The 20,312-nt window shown below is 50.3% G+C and overlaps 1 protein-coding gene across 5 annotated transcripts in view; it reads left to right on the top strand.

The window, feature by feature from the left end:
• Sim2 (SIM bHLH transcription factor 2) overlaps positions 1-19,404 on the top strand; it is a 47,134-nt gene extending 27,730 nt beyond the window's left edge. For 2 of the 5 annotated variants that reach the window (XM_076549255.1, XM_076549254.1), the window contains exons 7-11: positions 4,218-4,324; positions 12,361-12,508; positions 14,238-14,406; positions 15,019-15,427; positions 17,454-19,402. In XM_076549255.1, the coding sequence (XP_076405370.1) occupies positions 4,218-4,324; positions 12,361-12,508; positions 14,238-14,406; positions 15,019-15,427; positions 17,454-17,890 (1,270 nt within the window). In that variant the 3' untranslated portion in view covers positions 17,891-19,402. Of the gene's footprint in view, positions 1-4,217; positions 4,325-12,360; positions 12,509-14,237; positions 14,407-15,018; positions 15,428-15,584; positions 16,745-17,453 lie in introns of those variants that run through there. The other 3 variants (XM_076549253.1, XM_076549256.1, XM_042259617.2) reach the window with 3 other exon arrangements.
• Positions 19,405-20,312: the final 908 nt, after the last annotated feature.

Raw genomic sequence — 20,312 nt, forward strand, 5'->3', positions numbered from 1 at the left:
AACTCACAGAGATCCGCCTGCCTCTGCCTCCCGAGTGCTGGTTTTAAAGACATGTGCCTTGAAAATTTACTGTGTGATTGATAGCTGGTGGCTGTAATTTTATGAGACATCTGCAGCATTTTAGTACTGGTGTACTACACATTCTGGAACGTCCCCAGTCTCCACAGATCTTGAGGCCTTAGCAGGTAGGGCCTCTTCCAGTGTACCTCAGTGAAATGTCGTCTGTCAGCCAAGGCTACCACTCGCTGCTGGAAAGTCCTCAGAGAGGTGGAAGTAGACACCAGACGTGACGCAGTTGAAAACTCAAGCCTCATCTACCTGCAAGGCTGAGTTGCCACTTGGCTTGTGGGTTCCTTGGCTGCATAGGCCAAAGTCCTTCTGGGAACTCCAGGGTTCAAGCAATCCTCCTGCCTCAGTGAGAAGCCGAGGCCACAGGCATGTGCTGCTATGCTGGGCTACTGGTTGGTTTTTTTTTTTTTTTGTTTTGTTTTGTTTTTTTCTGTTCTATTTTTTTCAAGTTAATGAAAAATAATGTAAAGACTCACATATGTTATTCTAGCACTTGCGATGCTGAGGCAGGAGGTTTGCTATGAGTTCCAGGCTAACCTAAGGCAGATTCAAAGCCAGCTTGGCTACAGAGCGAGACTGTCTCAAATAAACCAAGCCAAAACCAAACCAAAACAAACAACAACAACAAAAACACCCGCAACTTATAAAGGAAGGAAAAATATGGCATTAAAATATCCCATAGAAGTGAGCATTTTACCCACCTACTGATTCTATCGAGAGGAGACAGATCTATCCGGGCCCGGGTGGGACAGGAGACATGAAATTAGTCAGGGTCGGTCCTCATGTTCAAGCTATTCGAAGGGTGGAGAAGTGAGGAAGGTGGTGTGACAGGAGGTACAGAGTCACCCTGCAACTCCAAGCACAGAGTAAATGGAACTAACTCATTGGCCAGCACCGTCTGGGACGGCTGGGTGGCGGCAAAATCTGTCGTTTCCTGCAGAAGCAAAGACGGCAGGTTGTGGGGGTGGGAGCCTCCTCAGAGTCTGGTAGGTACGACATGGGGGCTCTTCAGAAAGTAGGCGGGACGTGGGCGGCCCAAGGCCACGGCTAAAGAAGTGCAGAGGAAACCGCTGGTTTCTCCCTCTCTCTGCCTCCGTCCTGCTTAGTGTTTCTGTGGCTGTGACCACCACCATGACCAAAAGGCGAGTTGGGGAGGAAAGGGTTTATCCAGCTTACACTTAAACTTCATCACAGAAGGAAGTCACGGTAGGAATTCAAATAGGGCGGGAACCTGGAGGCAGGAGCTGACCCAGAAGTCATGGAGGGGTGCTGCTCACTGGCTTGCTCCCCATGGCGTGCTCAGCCAGCCCAGGGATGGCACCACGCGCCATGGGCTGGGCCCTCCCCCACTGATCACTAATTGAGCTGGACCTGATGGAGGCGTTTCCTCAACTGAGGGTCCCTCCGCTCCGCTCTGATGGCTCTAGCTTGGGTTGAGTTGACATAAAACCAGCCAGCACAGCTTCCTTGTATTTCTCAGACAATTCGAGAAAACCCCCAGAGACCGCTTGAATTCTCTCAAAGAGGAAGAAGAGATCCTGTCCCCAGGGGAGCGACCCAAAATCTTTTCTGATTGGTTGTTCAGCTTGTGGCACTTTGACATGTGGAGGGCCTTTTCAGTGAAGGGTGAGGGCTAGCTCAGAAGCCAGGCTGCTGTCGTGTAGGAGACACTTGAGGGGATCGGGACCCTTCACAGCCGACTGCGTTTCTGTCTTGTTACAGCAACATGATCTTGAAAGGCCTCTCGGCTAGAGCCGGCTCTGGGAGGACATCACTAGTCAGGTCGGTGGTTACGTCAGCACCCAAGCCCCGGGAGCTATAGCAGGGAGGGGTGTTGGCCCGAGTTCCCCCCAGTCACAGCAGCAAGGGTGGTGGTGGTCCTCGGGGAGCAGCTGCTGGCTGCCCACCCAGCATCATCCCAGACACAACTGAACTCGCTTTAACCTGGCGTTTGGATCCTCCGGGTTTTGTGGTTTCGCTTTGAAACTGTAGCTGGTGCTTTCGCTAAGGCTGGGTGAAGCCAGAGATGTTGGGAGTCTGGCACATCTCTCTGACAGGACTATAGACACTGGAGGTTTGAACAAACCCTGGAAGGCATCCTGCCAAGCCCCTTCCCTGCCCTTGAATTTTTAAAGTTGGTGAAGAGTTTGATGAGAACGTGGTGCATGTGTTTCTGATTCTTTGACACGTTCAGGTCCTTGCTGTATTAGCTCAATGGTCCAGGAACTGGTCAAGCCTCTCAGTCCATGCTGCAGAGACATCTGGGTTTCTTTGGGGGTCAGCCAGCTTCCTCCCACCCAGTCAGACCCGACAGGGCCCATGGACAAGTCTCTAGAGCACTGAATGAACAGGGCAGGAGCCAGTGGCATCCCCATAGACTCACCTGGAGCCCCGTTCCCTCCCCACCTAAGAGGAACACCACGGGGTACATGTGCCAAACGGAGAGCCACTCCCGGGAAATCTGAGGCTCTGAGAGAAGCATGAGCCAGAGTCCGAGAAGATTGAAGAATGGAAGTGGGGTCACGTTTCCTGGTTCTGCCTGTGGCTAGCGTTTCACAGCTGGCAAGCGGGGCCCTCAGTGCCAGCCTTCAGTGACCCCCTGTCCCCCCGCCATCTCCAGAACTGACTTTCTCCCTGCTGCCACGCTGCTTTTGATATCCTTTATCCCGCCCTTTCATCTGCCCTTAAATATCTGTCACCAACATGCTCAGGGCCGCCCACCTTTTTTAAGGACCCAGCTCCCAGCTTGATTAGGCCAAGTCTGTGAAGCCATACCACTGCCGGCCGCCCACACTTTCACCCCCGGAAAGGGCAGCCCAACGTGGCACTGATGAGGGCTTAGATGCTGACAGCCATTTCTCTTCAAAGTGCTGAAGTGGGAAATTAATATGTCTGGGACTTGATGAGAGGTGAGGGATCATGTCCCAGACGTGCTGGGAAAGACTTCCACGGCAGAGGGAGAGTGGGCACCTCACCTTCTAGCTGGCATATTTCCAGTCACTGCACTGTTTTCTGGAGGGTCTCTGGATGCCGGGTTTAAACAGTTACTCTGTAAATCCTGCTAGTAGGAGCCACCCAGCTGTAAGCTCTGCATTAACTGGAACCACCCGATTAACAATGTAGAACAGCGATGTAAACACAGAGTCTCAGCACCGGTCCACAGACAAGGGAATAAACAAAACACAAAACGTGGTATCTACATGAAACGGCATAGTAAGTAGTCAGTCATAGACAGGCATGTTCTGGACACATGTTATGACACCTTTAACACCTCATCCTGTATGAAGGAAGGCGGAAGCCAAAGGGTCACACACGTATCATTCCGATTTAGGACACGCAAGTTCAGGGAGACAGGAAGCTGAATGGAGGACAAGGCTTTAACAAAGGGACTGGTGGTATTCAGGGAAAGGCAGACGAAAAGGCATTATTCCGAAGGTGAGGTGTTTCTTCGGTTTGAGGTGATGAGAAAGTGTGGGAAGATGATCACGGTACAGTGTGGATGTTGTTGTTAATGCCACTAAATCATGCACATAAAATGGTTACGACAGTACATATTATGGTATGTATGTATATTTTTTTAGAACTAAACAAATAAAGGAGCCCCAGGAGAAGGTTCAGTGGGCAAAGTATCTGCTACGTGAGCATGATGACGGCCTGAGTTCAGATCCCCAGGAAGCATGTCCAAAAGCCACACGTGGCCGTGGAGCCTATAACCCCAGCGCTGGAAGACAGATGCGGGGATGGCTGGGCTTGCACACATCCACCCACACATAGAACGAAGCAGGTTCACGAAGGGCTCTAGCAACAGGACCCCAGAGCGGCTCCTCCCCATCATGCAGATTATTTCAATGTTTGTACCAAAGCATTCCCCTTGGCACCCACAGACAGGCAGGGTTCGAGAGAGATCCAAATTGCTAAGCCATCCTAAACATGCCTGTAACCAATGGTTCCAGGACATTCTTGCTCACAGTTCTCCATCCTACCCTGAGCTAGACTTCAAAGACTTCCTTCCTGTCCAAAGGATCATTCCAAAACCAACATCCCCCACCCCTGGGCCCCTTCACACTTGATTAGTTGGCAAAGCAAACACCAGTTTAAAGGAAGGGGCCTAAGGGCAGCTTGACTCATGGAACCACGGCCTTCCACAGGGTGACGGAGCTTACAGGCTATGAGCCACAAGACCTTATCGAAAAGACACTGTACCACCACGTTCACGGCTGCGATACCTTCCACCTCCGCTATGCGCACCACCTCTGTGAGTATCGAGCCTCTGGGCCAGGGGCAGCTGGCCAGGGTGGAGGCACCAAGGACAGGGAGGGGACATGCCTATGCCTCGGGCAGCAGTGTGTGTGAATCGTAAGGTACAGTGTGACTGCCCTGCTATCCACAGGCTCGATCCCAGTGCCAGCGCCAGACCCTGGGGGCCTGGGTTCTAGACTTGCAGGCCCAGCTAATCTATGGAACCTGGACTCCAGTTACGAATACCAGCAGCATTTGTACAAGAACAGTGCGGAGCCCTTACTCTGTACGGCCTGGTACTGCATTAAGAAATTAAGCAGACTAGCAACCCGTGAGAGAGATCTTGCATTCATAGTCTTCATTTTACCTTCAAGGATGGTGAAATGTGGAGAGGGCCATCCACTTGCCTGTGGTCATACAGGCAGAACCGAGAGCCAAACCTCAGCAGAGTTCCGCTGCTGGGTCTCACCCCACTGGGATACCCAGCCAGAGATACCTTAGTTCTCCCATAAGGGGAACTGGCTTCTCAAGCGAGCTGGCAGGATTCGATTTGCCTGTGGAGGCAGTTTGTGGACCTCAGGGTTTGGAGCAGGTGTGCTTAAGAAATGGCACTTGGCTTCAAGAATCCGGAGACTCATTTGGGTGGGATGAAATAGTTTGTCCTCCTGCTGTCTAGACCCATCAGGATATTCAAGTCCCGGGATACTCAGTGGGATGCAATGGTTGGGCAGACGGGGGGCTTCTATGTGTGGCCTGGGTTTATGTCCTGGGGGCTTGTCTTGTTGTGGATCAGCTAGAAGATGTTAGAAGACGTTTGCCGGCATCCTTGGAGGTAGCTGGCAGGTCCAGTGGCTACACTGTCCTTTGGCTATGCTGTGAGACCAGGGTTGGTGAACAGGAGATCATCCGGCTGTTTTCCTCTCTCCAAGTCCACAGGGAGACCTGCCGTGACCAGATTCCTCACCCCTTGGCACACAGAGATGAGGGTTAGGAACTGTGTGTGTGTGTGTGTGTGTGTGTGTGTGTGTGTGTGTGTGTGTGTGTGTGTGTATGTGTGTGCATGTGTGTGTATGTTTGTGTGTGCGTGTGCGCGCACGTGTGTGCGTGTGTGCGTGTGTGTGTGTGTGTGTGTGTGTGTGTGTGTGTGTGCATGCATGTGTGATGTTCTGTGTATGCTGTATATATGTGTTTGTGTATATGCACATGTGTGTGCACAGGTGTGAAAGCCAGAGTTCTCATGGGAAGTTTGCTATCTCAAGATATTACCAGGACCTGAGGGAACTCTGATAGGGAGTTGGCAACCCAGACTCCCAGGCCCTGGGTTCCATCCCAGTAGGATCAGAAGTAAGTCATCCTCATCTATCTATCTATCTATCTATCTATCTATCTATCTATCTATCTATCTATCTATCTGTCTGTCTGTCTGTCTGTCTGTCTGTCTGTCTGTCTGTCTGTCTGTCTGTCTATCTATCTATCTATTATCTATCTATCTATCTATCATCTACTATCTATCTATCTATCATCTATCTATCTATCTATCTATCTATCATCTATCTATCTATCTGTCTATCTGTCTGGTGATTTTGAGAGAGGGTCTTACTGTGTGTTCCAGCTGTCCTGGAACACACTCTGTAGACCAGGCTAGCCTCTAACTCACAGATACCTGCTGGCTCTGCCTGCCTCCTGAATGCCGGCATTAAAGGCGTTTACTCCCACACCAGTCAAGCAGGCGTCCTTATCTGTGTAGAGAGTTTGAGACCTGCTTGGGATACATGAGGCCTGTCTCAAAAAGGAAAGTATAGGGACCCCCCACTTGCTGCTGATGTCAGGACTCTCGGTCCTGGGGTGCTCTGGGAGCCAGTGGGAGGCCCCTGCCTCAGCCTTAATGGAGCAAAAGAGGAAAGAGTGGCCAACATTGCTACATGGCAGTTCCGTCGTTCTTGGCCGAGAACTGCCTGTGAGTGACATTAATCCCCTGACTCATTCCCTGTCTGGTCAGAGTGGGCTTTGCTTAAGCAAGGTCTCCAGAGGAGAGCTGGTGCCTGCAGCTGGAAGTGGCCACCAGCCAGCACCAAAGCCAACTTCTCAGCCCCTCTTCAGACCCCCCTCTCCTTGTCAGCTGGGCTCTGATAACCTCCTGGTCTCTTGTATACAGAGGTGACACCTCTCCCTGGGGCGCTCTCCCCTTCCCTGGCTGAGGTCCCTGCTGGCTGACCGGAGCATCCTCACAGCCAGCCCCACAGCTATGCTCCTGCTCCATGAAGAGTGAAAGGTGCTGAGTCCCCGACCCCCACCCCAGCCGGGTACCCAAACTGCCATCCCTCCTCTCGGAGAAGTGTCTAGCTGCGGCTTGGCTCCCCAGAACCCTACGCAAGCGACCTGGCTTCTTGTTTCTTAAGGACTCTTCTGTTTCATGACGTTTAGATCCGGTGGGGACCAGACGAGTTTCCCGGGGTTGCCACGGCCAACCACCACAGCCCAGGTGGCTGTAACAAGAGGCGTTCCTTTCTCCACAGTGCGAGGCTGGAAGTCTGAGCTCAAGGTGTCTGCAATGGCTCCTCCTGAGGCCTCTCCCCGTGTTCTCCTGTGGTCAGCTCTCTGTGTCTGTTCTCACGGCCCCATTATCTTATAAACACACAGGGCATAATGGGCCAGGGCCCTACGACCTCTGCCACCACGCTTACCTCTATAAACAGTCTGCCCTGTGGGGCCAGGGGTGAGAGTTTCAGTTTAGAGTTTGGGTGACACAATTCAGCCTGTAGCAGGGACATTCTCTGACACCTCTGTGATGCGGGCCCTTTTTGGTAACTTGGTAGGAAAGCCCCGTTTTATAAGGAGGTCACCTCCCATGGTGTCATGGAGATGGAGAAAGTCGATGAGGCAATCCAAGCACCATAAAGGCAGCTACTCTACTGCCTTGTCCATGCTCAGCAACGTGGACCCATCCTGACCATGCAAGTCTGCTGAGGAGCCATGATTAAGAGTGGACAGAAAAGAGCAGGTGAAAGCCGGCATGCAGCAGGGCTGGTTGAGAGGGGAGGACACAGCAGGACAGAGGGACGGTGGTTGTCACATGGCAGGACAGAGGGACGGTGGTTGTCACACAGCAGGACAGAGGGACGGTGGTTGTTACACAGGACAGAGGGACGGTGATTGTCACACAGGACAGAGGGACGGTGGTTGTCACATGGCAGGACAGAGGGACGGTGGTTGTCACACAGGACAGAGGGACGGTGGTTGTCACACAGGACAGAGGGACGGTGGTTGTCACACAGGACAGAGGGACGGTGGTTGTCACACAGCAGGACAGAGGGACGGTGGTTGTCACACAGGACAGAGGGACGGTGGTTGTCACACAGGACAGAGGGACGGTGGTTGTTATACAGCAGGTTGACCTGGCTGTTACACGACAAGATTGCTGCATCCATCTCTGCACATATTCCTAAAGGGGTTGGAGCCTCAAGTACGTTAGATTTCTGCTTCCCAACCTCCTGTACAAAATGTTTTCCCAGTTAAAACAAAAAACAAAAAACCCTGAGTTTTCATTCTGGTTAGAAAACTCAAACCCCTTCTTTGTTAGAACTTTAGAAGAAGAAGAATAGCTAAAAAGAAGAAAATTATGATTTCCCCATCATTTTACCAGTTAGATAAGAATTCCTGCATGTGGAGCCCCATCTGTCTGCCAGTATTTCTCACAGGAATGGTGTCGTCTTCACAACTGTGTGTTAGTGACTGTGATTATCCTTCTACAAATGAGGGCTGAGGCACAGGCTGAGGAAGTCATATTTTTCTATGGGCCGCCAGCTCACAAATAACAACACGGAGACTTATTAACTGTGAAAGCTCGGCCTTAGCTTAGGCTTGTCCCAAACTTGCTCTTATAACTTATATTAACCTGCTTTTACTAATCTACATTTTACCATGTGGCTTTTCATTTTTTCTTTTATTCTGTATGTCTGACTCCCTCCCTGTCTTGTTGGCATCTCCCTGGAGTAATTCACATGTCTAGATTCCTCCTCCTCTTCCTCTCTCTCCCCAGAAATCCTGCCTATCCCTCCTGCCTAGCTATTGGCCATTCAGCTCTTTATTGAACCAATCACAGTGACACATCTTCACACAGTGTAAAGGAATATTCCCCAACAGGCTGGTTGGTAGAGCACAATGAGTTTGCGTGGGCATGTGCCCACAGACCCACTTTTAAAGTTAGAATTGCTTTCTACTCATTCTGAGTCTTACATTTTCTCTTGCATCACGTGCCCTGTCTCCAGCAAGACAAATCCCTATTGATCACCTCAGTGTCTGCACAGTACTCCACAGTTTTCTTACCTTCCCCCTTGAACACATAAGTCCCCTCCTCTGAAGTTCTGGAACCTTAAACAAGATTGCAGTGAATCTTTTTGCACATCAGTCTATTTATGTCATGCATAGTTCCCACAGACCCCATCCCTAGAAATGTGTGGCTTCAGTGAACCACCAGACTGCTTTCCAAAAAGCTCTCGGAGTCATCCTCCATTAACCCTTTGACAGGCCTTCACCACAGATCAGCTGGTATTGCTTGCCACTTTTTTTCTTAAAAAGAAGTCACATAATATAAAATCCAACTTTTTGACCATTTTCAATGGGTTTTAGAATGCCCACAGTACACCTGTCACCTTTATATAATCCCAGAACACTGTCACCCTCTCCAGAAGTGCCTGCTCTGTGGCCTTTATTCCTCCCCTTCCTCCTTCAGAGCCCACAGGCACCCATCAGCTCTGGCCCTATGCATTTGCCTATCATGGGTGGCTCACATAAACAGAACCACATGGTATTCATTTCCTTTTGAGAACGTGCTGGATGCCCCTGCCTTTGAATCAATGAGTTGAGCATTTCCTCATTTTGTTCTCTTATGTTTATTCTTTGGCAGTGTCTTAGTTAGGGTTTCTATTGCTGTGAAGAGATGCCATAACTACGGCAACTCTTATAAAGGAAAACATTTAATTGAGGTTGTAGATGTAACCAACCGTCTTATTAAATAAGAAACACAGAACCAATGTAAAAGAGAAAGCCAAGAGGTCAGAGCTCAGAGCTAAAATCTTACCCTTCCTCCTGTGAGCTCCTAGCTTCCCGAAAGAGAGCTATTTCCTGTGTGTAAGTCGTTTCATAGTCTTTTGTTTTGCCTTCTCATTGGTTGTAAACCCAAACACGTGACTGCCTCGTCACTGTCTGTATGTACAGCCCCCCAGGTCTTAAAGGCGTGTGTCTCCAATGCTGGCTGTATCCCTGAACACATAGAGATCTACCTAGCTCTGTCTACCAAGTGTTGGGATTAAAGGCATGTGCTACCACCGCCACACTCTTGCTATGGCTCTAATAGCTTTGACCCCCAGGCAACTTTATTTATTAACATACAATCAAAATCACATTTCAGTACAATTAGAATACCACCACATTTCCCCTTTTCTATTTTAATAAAAAGATAAAAAAGCAAAAGGTTATAACTAACATAAGAAAAACTATATACAAAAGTACAATAACTATATACAATATATACAAATAATAAATACCTAAACAGGTATTTGACAAATCAGAGAAAATAATTCCATTATCTATCCTATTTTGGTAAATCCAAGATGTATCTAATGCACTTTCTATCCTAATTAATTTTCAACTATAACTAACTAATCTTCAACCATAACTAACTAATCTTCAACTCCTTCAGAGACCCAAGAATTTCGGAAATAATATTAGCTAACAAAAATAAAAACAGGAAGTGCATGCAAGCAATTTCCAAAAATTTTGTGAGTTGACAGAAACAGCCAGCTGCCTGGACAGTCACCTGAGGTTTCTCCGCAGTGTTGGGGCATCATCTTCAGCCTATAGGCTTAGCATATCTGACAGACTCATTTGTGAAGTAGGATGTACACAAGGTCAACAGTTCAACCTCACATTGGGTGAGAGCAGTCCATGTACCAGAAACATCTGAATTCCACTAGTGTCATGTCATGATTCAGGTTTTTAAATTCTGGAAATTGTTGACAGTTTTTTAATTCAGCTTTCCATTCTTCTTGGCTGTGTATATATGGCTTCATCTCAGCATCCCCTTCTTCTCCACATCCCTCTATTAAATGCCAGTCTAGTATTGAGAGGAGAGGCATGAGCTTTCAGCTGCTGTTCCATTGCACAACAGAAGCCATCGGCAACTTTATTTATTAACATACAAATAACATTTGAATACAAATAAAATATCACCATATGAGGTGGTTGGCTTATAATCTAGAGGTTCAGTCCATCATCATCATGGCAGGGAGCATGGCAGCATGCAGGCAGACGTGGTGCTGGAGCTGAGAGTTCTTACATCTTGATCCAAAGGAAGTGAACTGAAATACTGGGCACGGCTTGAACTTATATGAGACCTCAAAGTTCATCTCCACAGTGACACACTTCCTCCAACAAAGCCACACCTCCTAATAGTGCTGTTCCTTATGAGCTTATGGGGGCCAATGACATTCAAACTACCACAGGCAGTTTGTACATGCCCTTCGATCACATTGCTCTTAGGTCTAAATGCTTTTTATTAACAACCATGAAGTCTCTCTGTGTATTCAGGAGTGTGTGTGTGTGTGTGTGTGTGTGTGTGTGTGTGTGTGTGTGTGTTCATGTCTGCATGTGCATGTGTGTCTATGTGTCTGTTTGTTTGAGACTGGGTCTCACACCATGGTTAGTCTGGCGGTTACTCTGTAGCCCAGGTTAGCCCCAAACCTGTGGCGATCCTTCAATTTCATCCTCCCACATGCTGGAATTATAGGGGAGGCATCACACCTGGCTGGATAAGACAGAGTCAGTTTATCCTGAATATCTGAAGAACCAAATCACAGACCTTTCAGAGATTTTATTGCCTTGCCCTGATACGCAAGGCTGACAGTCTCTTGACTATCAATCTATACCACTTCCCTTGTGCATCAAAATGTCTTGACGTGGTTGTGACAGCCGCTGACACAGATCCCCCATGAACGGCGGGAAGCCTGGGGTGTGCTGTGCAGACTGGGATCTCTGCTCATGGACACCATGAGGACTGTTTGTGTTGGACATGCACCTTGTTGTGTGTGGGGTCCTTTAGTTCCATTGAGCCTCACTGCCACAGCCTTAGCCCTCTGTTTTCTCCCCTTGTAGCTGTCCAGGTGGTTTCCGGGTAGGGCCCCGGGCCAGCCCTGCCCTGAGAAGCAGGAATGTTCTAGAGCTGGGGTGAAATCCCTGCCATGGCCATGCCCTTGCTCAGCTTTCTCCCCTCCACTGCCCACCCACAGCTTCCGGCACTTTCCTTCCCTTCTGGGCTTTCCTCCATCTGCCTCCTTGAGGGCTGCAAGGGGGAGTCGCAGTTTATGGGCGCGCAGAGGCTGCAGGGGAACCGCTCAGCCGCCCGGCCTTGGCACGCATGCACAGAAGGTGGGCTCATGGGCCCAGTTTTCAGGAGCCATGTCACTAAGCAGGGGGCTTTCTGACATGAGCAGCACAGGAAATTAACAGCCCAAGGAAAACGGGTAATTGGGAAGAAAATATAAATGGCACTCGAGTCGGGAGCAGGTTCCCAGTGAACACACGCGTCCTAACAGATGGCAAACGTCAGCACCAATCTGACACTTGGCTGAATGCACCGAAATTAGCGTTCTGTGTAAACAATGTAGTCCCTCTGCCGGTTAAAGGTTTGGGGGATTAAAACGTAATTGGGGCATTTTGGTACTAAAAAGCTAATCGGATTTTACCACTCTACAGGTACTGGTGATGTCTGGGGGCTTTTTTTGCTCCCATGAAAACAGGGACTGTTAAATCAGGGCTCTTAACAAGAGGGGAGGGGCTACTCCAGGGAGTCTGCAAAGTTGTAGGTGACATTCCTTCGTGTGTGTGTGTGTGTGTGTGTGTGTGTGTGTGTGTGTGTGGTGTGTGTGCAGAAAGTCCACCCACTCCATCAAGTTCTCAAAGGTCCTTTGCCCTAGAAGGCTCTGCATGGGGGGGGGGGGGAGGGTCAGGCTGGACTGCGGAGGCCCCCGGATTCACGTCACCTTGTATTTGCAGTGCTGGTGAAAGGCCAGGTCACCACCAAATACTACCGGCTGCTGTCCAAGCTGGGCGGCTGGGTGTGGGTGCAGAGCTACGCCACCGTGGTCCACAACAGCCGCTCCTCCCGGCCTCACTGCATCGTGAGTGTCAATTATGTCCTCACGTAAGTCAGCCGCATTTGTTTCTCTCCCCCAACGCTCTCTCTTCTTCTGTCCCTCGCCACACCGCTGCTCCCAGAAGCGCCATCTCCCGCTCCTCTCGCTCTCTGAAACCATCTGTCTCCCCTTTTCGTCTTCCTGGAATAATCCGGGAGCTTGGGAGGTCCCGGCCAGGAACATGTGCCAGGGAGCGGTGGCGATGATGAGGGAGCCCTCTAAGGATGTAGTTTAGATCCTGGTACAGAGCCCAAGACGGGGCCCAGGAGGGGACAGTGTGTAGAGGGAGGGTTCATGTCCGGTGTCAGGCACACACAATTCTGTGCTTCTGCCATCAGGAACAGACACCATCTCCCAGCTGTCTGTCTTCCCACATGTTCTGTTCCCAATGATGGTATTTGGTCCCCAAAAGACCCAAGTTTAATTGAAAAAAAAAAAAACTGTTTTTGAGACAGAGTCTTGTCGTTAGTCCAGGCTAGCCTCAACCTCATGATCCTACCCCTCAGCCTCCCACATACTGGGATTACAGATGTGGGCCACCAAATGACGCAGATGAGTATAAATCCACTATCAGTCATCGGGAAACCTTCCTGGAGCGCCCTGCACATGTCTCTCACTCTCTATGTCCCCAGCCTATGCCAAAGAAGGGTCCTCCTTGGCGTCCTAAACACTGTGAGGATTCAGACTCTGGGTTCTTTCACAGAACGGTCACCAGGTCACTTTGTGTTCTAGGACGATGATCTGGCAAAACCACATGGGAGAAAATGCCTCTGCCCCTTAATTCACTAGCTGGGTATGGCAGCATTCTGCAGCGACGCTCCCTTTGGGAGTGTGACTTTGCCAGTTGGTTCTGCAGGCTGGACATGAGTCCGTGTGACAGCGGGTGAGGCTGGGAGCTGGCTCCAAGCAGGTTCATCCCTCCAAGCTTCTGGGGCACTCAACAGAGAACAGTTAGGCCCCGGATACACAAACCAAGGGCCGTCGGGGTCACTGGGGTTGCTGGGGTCACTGGAGTTGCTGCCCTTCAGCTTAGCCTTGTTAGCATGCCCACCCCTTGCCATGGTCAAAGAGTCCTTGGGAAGGGTACCTGGGCTGCATGGTGTAGCTGGAGAGTTTCTCTCTGGGTCGGTCAAGCCCCTGCAGTCCCACAGCCCACTTATAAAATAATCTCACAGACTCTTACATTATTTATAAACTGTATGGCCGTGGCAGGCTTCTTGCTATCTGTTCTTATATCTTAAATTAACCCATTTCTATAAATCTATACTTTGCCACATGGCTCATGGCTTACCGGTATCTTAACATCTGCTTCTCATGGTGCCCTCGCCTGGCAGCGGCTCCTGACTCAGCCTTCCTCTTCCCAGAATTCTCCTCTCTGTTTGTCCCGCCTATACTATACTTCCTGCCTGGCTACTGGCCAATCAGTGCTTTATTTATCAATCAATCGGAGCAACACATTTTCACAGCATACGGAACGTCCCACAGCAGCATGGGTTTAGAGAAAGTGTATTACTTTCCACCATTCTTGCCAGACAGTACTGGCCTTGTTCAGCACTCGCTGGGCCACCACACTGGAGCTGCTGGTGGTTTGTGTCAGGATGAGATGTCCTTCATCACACACGTCCAGCCTCAGAGAAGAGATGTGCTGGGACTTGAGGATGAGCTTGTTCGGGGGATCTGCTCCTCCCCGAGGCATGGGCTGCTGCTGGACGTGACTTGCCCACTCTTGCTTTCCAGGGATATCGAATACAAGGAGCTTCAGCTGTCTCTGGACCAGGCGTCCACTTCTAAGCCTCAGGACTCCTGGAGAACTACCTTGTCTACCTCACAAGAAACTAGGAAATCAGCTAAACCCAAAAATACGAAGATGAAGACAAAGCTGAGAACAAACCCTTACCCCCCACAGGTAACACACACATGGGGTAAGATGGCAGCGTCTGTCTGCGGACCCAGGACACCTGGGCATGAACCAGGAATCTCAGGCTCAGAGGTGTCCTTGCAGAGCAAGAAAAGGTCCCTGGGGGATGTTTTGACCCTATGGTATTGACACCTTCAGACACAACACCCCAGGTAAACTGTCAAGAATGAGAAAACCCAGCTAACTCAGGAGGGCACATGGGCCCTCTGAATCCATGAGAATACGGGCTACAGAACCTGTAGATTCTGTTTTGGAGGTGGGGGTCTCACTATGTTGACCAGGCTAGATTTGAACTCCTGCCTCAAGTGATCCTCTGTTCCATTCCTCAAAAGCCAGGACAGGTGTGTGCTACCTCATTTGGCTTATGGCAATATCAAAATGAAAATTTGCCCTCTTAAAAGGTCATGACTGAGCTCTGGGATGTGGCAAGCGTCCACAAGCATCTGGCGTGTGGTCAGCTTGCAGTATAGGATCTTTCCACTCAGGGACCTCACAGTAACATGGGGGTCAGGGCCCCCTAGGATCCGGTCTTGTGGGACTGGAAGGTGGCTTGCTGGTGACCTCTCCGGTGGCCTCTCATCTGTCTTCTTTGCTGCGCAGCAATACAGCTCGGTCCAAATGGACAAACTGGAGTGCAGCCAGGCGGGAAACTGGAGAGCCAGTCCCCCCACAAATGCTCCGGCTCCCCCAGAACAGCAGCTCCATTCAGAAGGCAGCGACCTTTTGTACGGGCCGCCCTACAGCCTCCCCTTCTCCTACCATTACGGACACTTCCCCTTGGACCCGCACGTCTTCAGCAGCAAGAAGCCGGCGCTGCCCGCCAAGTTCGGGCAGCCCCAAGGATCCCCGTGTGAGGTGGCACGCTTCTTCCTGAGCACGCTGCCAGCCAGCGGCGAATGCCAATGGCATTACGCCAACCCCCTAGTGCCCAGCAGCCCAGCGCCAGCTAAAAACCTTTCTGAGCCTCCTGTAAATGCTGCCCGGCATGGACCTGTGCCAAACTATGAAGGTGGGTCCCGTTTGCAGGAGGGGAAGGGGAGGGGGCCGGCACCAGCAGCGGTGGGTGGTGGATGGAAAAAGAATCTCTGTGCTTTGGGCAGACTTCGGCTTTTTCTGTGTCTAAGTAGGGATTACCTTGCTTCCTATTGCCAATCATGGCTTCACAGGAATGAGAAATGACTGGGTTACAGGCCACGTGTCCCGAGAACACCAGAGACAGTACAAAGAGCAAAGGCAAACAGAGTGCCCAGACCACCCATATAACTCCTGGCTTTATTCATGCTCCCACGGGGAGACAGAAATGATTTTCCAAACCAGCTCCCCTGTTTGTCAACACCCCGGCCGGCTACATCCACGAGATGCCTTTTCACTGTGCCTCAGAGTTACCGGCAGAAGCCATGAACACAGAACAATTAACATGGACTCTTCCAGCCTCTGTTTTTCTCTCTGTAAAATGGGATTGCAGCCTATGTAGTGAGGCTACTTAGCACACCCCAGGTGCCCGACAAGGCTGACCTTTTAACTTTCTCTGTTAGCAAGTAAGTGGGAAGAGCCAGCCCACGACCTGGGACACTCTGAGATTTCTGTTTGGGCACTAGACCATCACCAGCAGAGGAGGAAAGTATGTCCTGAGGCTAGCTGTGGGAAGGTATAAACCGGTTCCATCTACACCTGGTGACTGCTCAGAGCATTGAGCAAGCTGGTGCAGATATGGTCTGCAGGAACTCCTACAGTGAGGGTAAATGTCACATAAGATGCTACGTATGCCCCAGGAATAAAAAAAAATCAGCATTTATTAAGTAGTTCCCTGAAATGTGTGTCCTCTTCACCCTCCTCTCTTTTCCCTCTCCCGTGGCTTTCCTTGTGCCCACACTCTCTGTGGTTTTCCTCTCTGGGCAAACTCTGAGGATATGACTCCATGTTGTGAGTAGTCTACATTTCAAATCTGAGCAGGGACAATCATGGGCCAGATGAGGCAGGAGAACATGGTTTTCAGAAGCAGACAATTTAGAAGAGACCACATCAGCCACTCACTTACCCTGCCTTAGCCACAGCCTGCCCAGCAGCCATGATCCCTCCTTGGGATGGTTGGATCCCCAATGCTCATAAGTGCGAGGGTCCCCCACAGTCAAGGAAAGAAAAAGCAAAGGGCCTTGTAAACATCCATGTGAGATAGACTTATTATGTCTTTGTATCTGAGGTTTGGCTAATGATATAACACACAGAATTTGACTTTTATTACTATTTTACTATTTCAAAGCAAAAAAAAAAAAAGGCCGGCTACTTGTCACATTTGATTAGAAGTGGGGTGGGGAAGGGGAAACGGGGCTAATTCGAGGCGATTTGTGACCAACTTCCTTGTCTTTGGTATTAAAAGAAAACAAAGGCCCATGGGAAAGCTCAGGGGAATTACTTGAATGGGCATGGTTAATACTTTTAATTATGGGGCTACTAAACAGCACAGGACCGTTAACACCCTTCCCTCCCTCCCACCCCACCCACACTGAGGAGTTAGCGAGCCTAGCAGACTGGGCACTGTGGAGAGGACCCTGCTTAGCTTCCACTGCTGTCCAGGAAGGCGTCCGCTAGCTCCGTGTGGCTTTGGAGCATCCTTTAATATCGACGCCACACTGGCGTGTTTGGCTCTGTTGAATTTTAAGCGTATTACTCGGAATGAACCCCACCTGTTCCTCCTCTTAAAGCTCCCAGCACGCTTCCAACGGGCGTCTCCTGATTGGCACTGGCGGAGGCGGAGGACTCTGTGCGCGACGGGAGGGGGTCGAGGGGGGGCTGTGGCTCCGCGTGTGACGGAGGACGAACACGACGTGGCTCTGCACGATTGATTGAGGGCACGTGTGACTCCGTGCGTAAACGAGGAGGGCCGCGTGGCTGTCTGTGCGTGATTGAGGGCACATGTGTCTCCGTGCAAGGTCAAGGGTGCCTGTGGCTCCGGGCAGAGCAGAGGGCTGATGTGTCTCTGAGTGCAGTTCTCTAACCTGTCTCTTGTCCCCCCACCCCCACCCCCGTCCCCGCAGCGCCCGCCGCTGCAGCCGCTGCAGCCGCTGCCGCCGCCGCGCGCAGGTTCGGCGAGGACCCCGCGCCCCCAAGCTTCCCGAGCTGCGGCCACTACCGCGAGGAGCCGGCGCTGGGCCCCGCCAAGGCGGCGCGCCAGGTGTCCCGGGACGGAGCCCGGCTGGCGCTGGCCCGAGCGCCCCCCGAGTGCTGCGCGCCCCCCGCTCCCGAGCCGCAGGCGCCGGCGCAGCTGCCCTTCGTGCTGCTCAACTACCACCGCGTGCTGGCGCGCCGCGGGCCGCTGGGGGGCGCTGCGCCCGGCCTGGCCTGCGGCCCCGGAGCCCCGGAGGCGGTCGGCCAGCTGCGGCCGCGACACCCGGGCCCCGTCGCCGCCCCTGCGCCCGGCGCGCCTCGGCCGCACTACCTGGGTGCCTCGGTCATCATCACCAACGGCAGGTGACCCGCTAGGGCCGGTCCCGCTCCGCAGGGCGGTCCACAGGGAGAAGCCATAGGCCAGGCCTTCTCTGGTTCCTTTTTTCCTTTTTTCCCCCAAGGTCCAGCAGATGGAGGGGCGAACTGTATATGCACGATATAAATTAATTTATACAGAGACGACTATTTTAATAGAACTCCGCAGCCGCCTAAATTTTAGATTTTTACCGTAGATGCCGGTGGAGAGGGTCGGGATCCCAGTTGGGGATGAGGAGAAGGGACCCCCCAGCCGGTTTTCAGAGGGCTGAGAGTCCAGATGCCAACGTGTGACCTCAAACTACCCAGTTCCCAGGGCAATCGAGCCGAGGCCCAACAACGGGAATTCAAGGCATTGTATTCAGCTTGGCGGAAGGACGCCACTTTAAAGGGACCCCCCTCTCCAAACCCATCCCATAGTCGGCTGTTCCAGAGAGGTGGAGTCAGGGTGGAAGTCCCTTCAGAGTCCTTTTGGACACTTAAGTAAGCGCAAAATGTTATCCTTGTAAGTCCCACGAGCAGACAAGAGTTTCTGCGGTCTTTGAACTCACTCATGCATCTCATTTCAAAATTTAATCCTTTTAAAAATACAAAACCCAACAAGCCGAGGCTAAGGAGGCCGGCGTGCAAGCCTATTGTGTGCGTGGACATGGGTGTGCTTCAGAAGCACATTAACAAGCTCACTCTTTCCCGAGCCCATAGGAACTCTTGGTAACACCCACAATTTGCACCTTCAAAATATATGGAGTAGGCATCAAATGCAAAAAAAATAAAATAAAATAATAAAAAAAAATAAGATATATATAGCCAGGCATCTTAGAATGTCCCTGACAGCTTAATTCCCTGGCCAAGTCCCTTCAGCCCTCACAGATCTGTTAGTCCTACGCTTGTGTTTGCTGCAACTAGGTACTACTAAGGCTAGTTAAATTGCATGTGCAATACAGAAACCTGAACGGGCCGCACCTTGTGGAAGGTAAACATGCGTAAGGGATATAATGAAAATGGTGTATACGTTTAAGCGTTTTCTACATAGCGAGAGCTTCGTACGAACATGTCATGTGTAACAGGTGAATGGAGACCCTTTTTATAAACGCACCAGCAGTGTTTAAAAATAAACTTCCATTACTTTTGTTTCACGCTTATGGTTTATGTATTTATGGGTGCATTTTCCTTTACGGGTGTGGCTCAGTAGCCCAGGGCTTGGGTGACAGGAAGATGCTGGGTTTAAACCCCGGTATGGAAAGAAAAATAAGAAAATCACTATTCAAAAATTCTGTCTCGGTTCTAACCTGAACATCTGTCTTGTCCAACATCTGCTTTACTGCCTTTCAGTTTCTCTACACAGGAAATACTTCATTTACTTTTAAGGAAGTTTACTTCACTTCAGGAAACTCCTCCCACGGGTATCCAAAGGTGTCGATTTTTTTTAACCAATCCTTCTGCAATCAGTGGCATCGAGAGCCCTCAACATACAAACCCCGTAGACTCTGTGTCAACTGCCTACCCAGCTATGCCTCAGGGGATGCTGTCGGTGTCTGCACATGGTAATAAGCTGATGGCGTTATCTTTTATGTTCACGAGTCGCATACTTAAGCCATGGTTCTCAGAAGGTCTATGTTTGATTCGTGGGCATTGGCACCAACATTTTTCAATAAAGTACCACTTAAGTGCTTTTGGTTATTACCTCTGAGAGCTGTGTCCACTGGACAGAAGGATTCTGGAGCAGGTTAACAGGTTAACTGAAGGGGGAAAAAATGAAGCTGTTATAGATTTACAAATGATAAACATAAGGGAGTTTATGTGTTCCTAAAAATTAAAATGCATATCAGTAAAAAATCTCCTTATTTGAACAGACATCACGTTTTCATGATCTAAAACAGGAAGGAAGATTCCCCAGAAAGCCACACTGGCTCACAGAGGTTATGGACTCTGGCAAAGTTGACAAGCAGTTACCATGGCAACCCAATACCGTTACCCTCATCCTCAAGATTCTGCCCACGGAAGCAGCCCTGATATCATTTCTCAACTTTGAAGTTCTGACCGAAGAAGAATTTTAATAATGATACCACTCTTTCACGAAAGAGAGAGAGAGAGAGAGAGAGAGAGAGAGAGAGAGAGAGAGAGAGAGAGAGAAAGAAAGAAAGAAAGAAAGAAAGAAAGAAAGAAAGAAAGAAAGAAAGAAAGAAAAAAGAAAGAAAGAAAGGAGAGAGAGAAAGAAAGAAAGAAAGAGAGAGAGAGAGAGAGAGAGAAGAAAAGAAACCCATAGTGGGCCTGCCTAAGATGTACCATATTGACAAAAATGCCAGATCAAATGGATTTGAGGCCTAAACCCAATTCAAGCCTTGGACTCTGCACAGGGCCTCCCAGGGAAAGGAATTCCTTTATGTTCTCAGAAGCCCCTTTCTAGAAAGCCA

The sequence above is a fragment of the Peromyscus maniculatus genome, chromosome 12, assembly GCF_049852395.1.
Source record: "Peromyscus maniculatus bairdii isolate BWxNUB_F1_BW_parent chromosome 12, HU_Pman_BW_mat_3.1, whole genome shotgun sequence".
Lineage (NCBI taxonomy): Eukaryota > Metazoa > Chordata > Mammalia > Rodentia > Cricetidae > Peromyscus > Peromyscus maniculatus.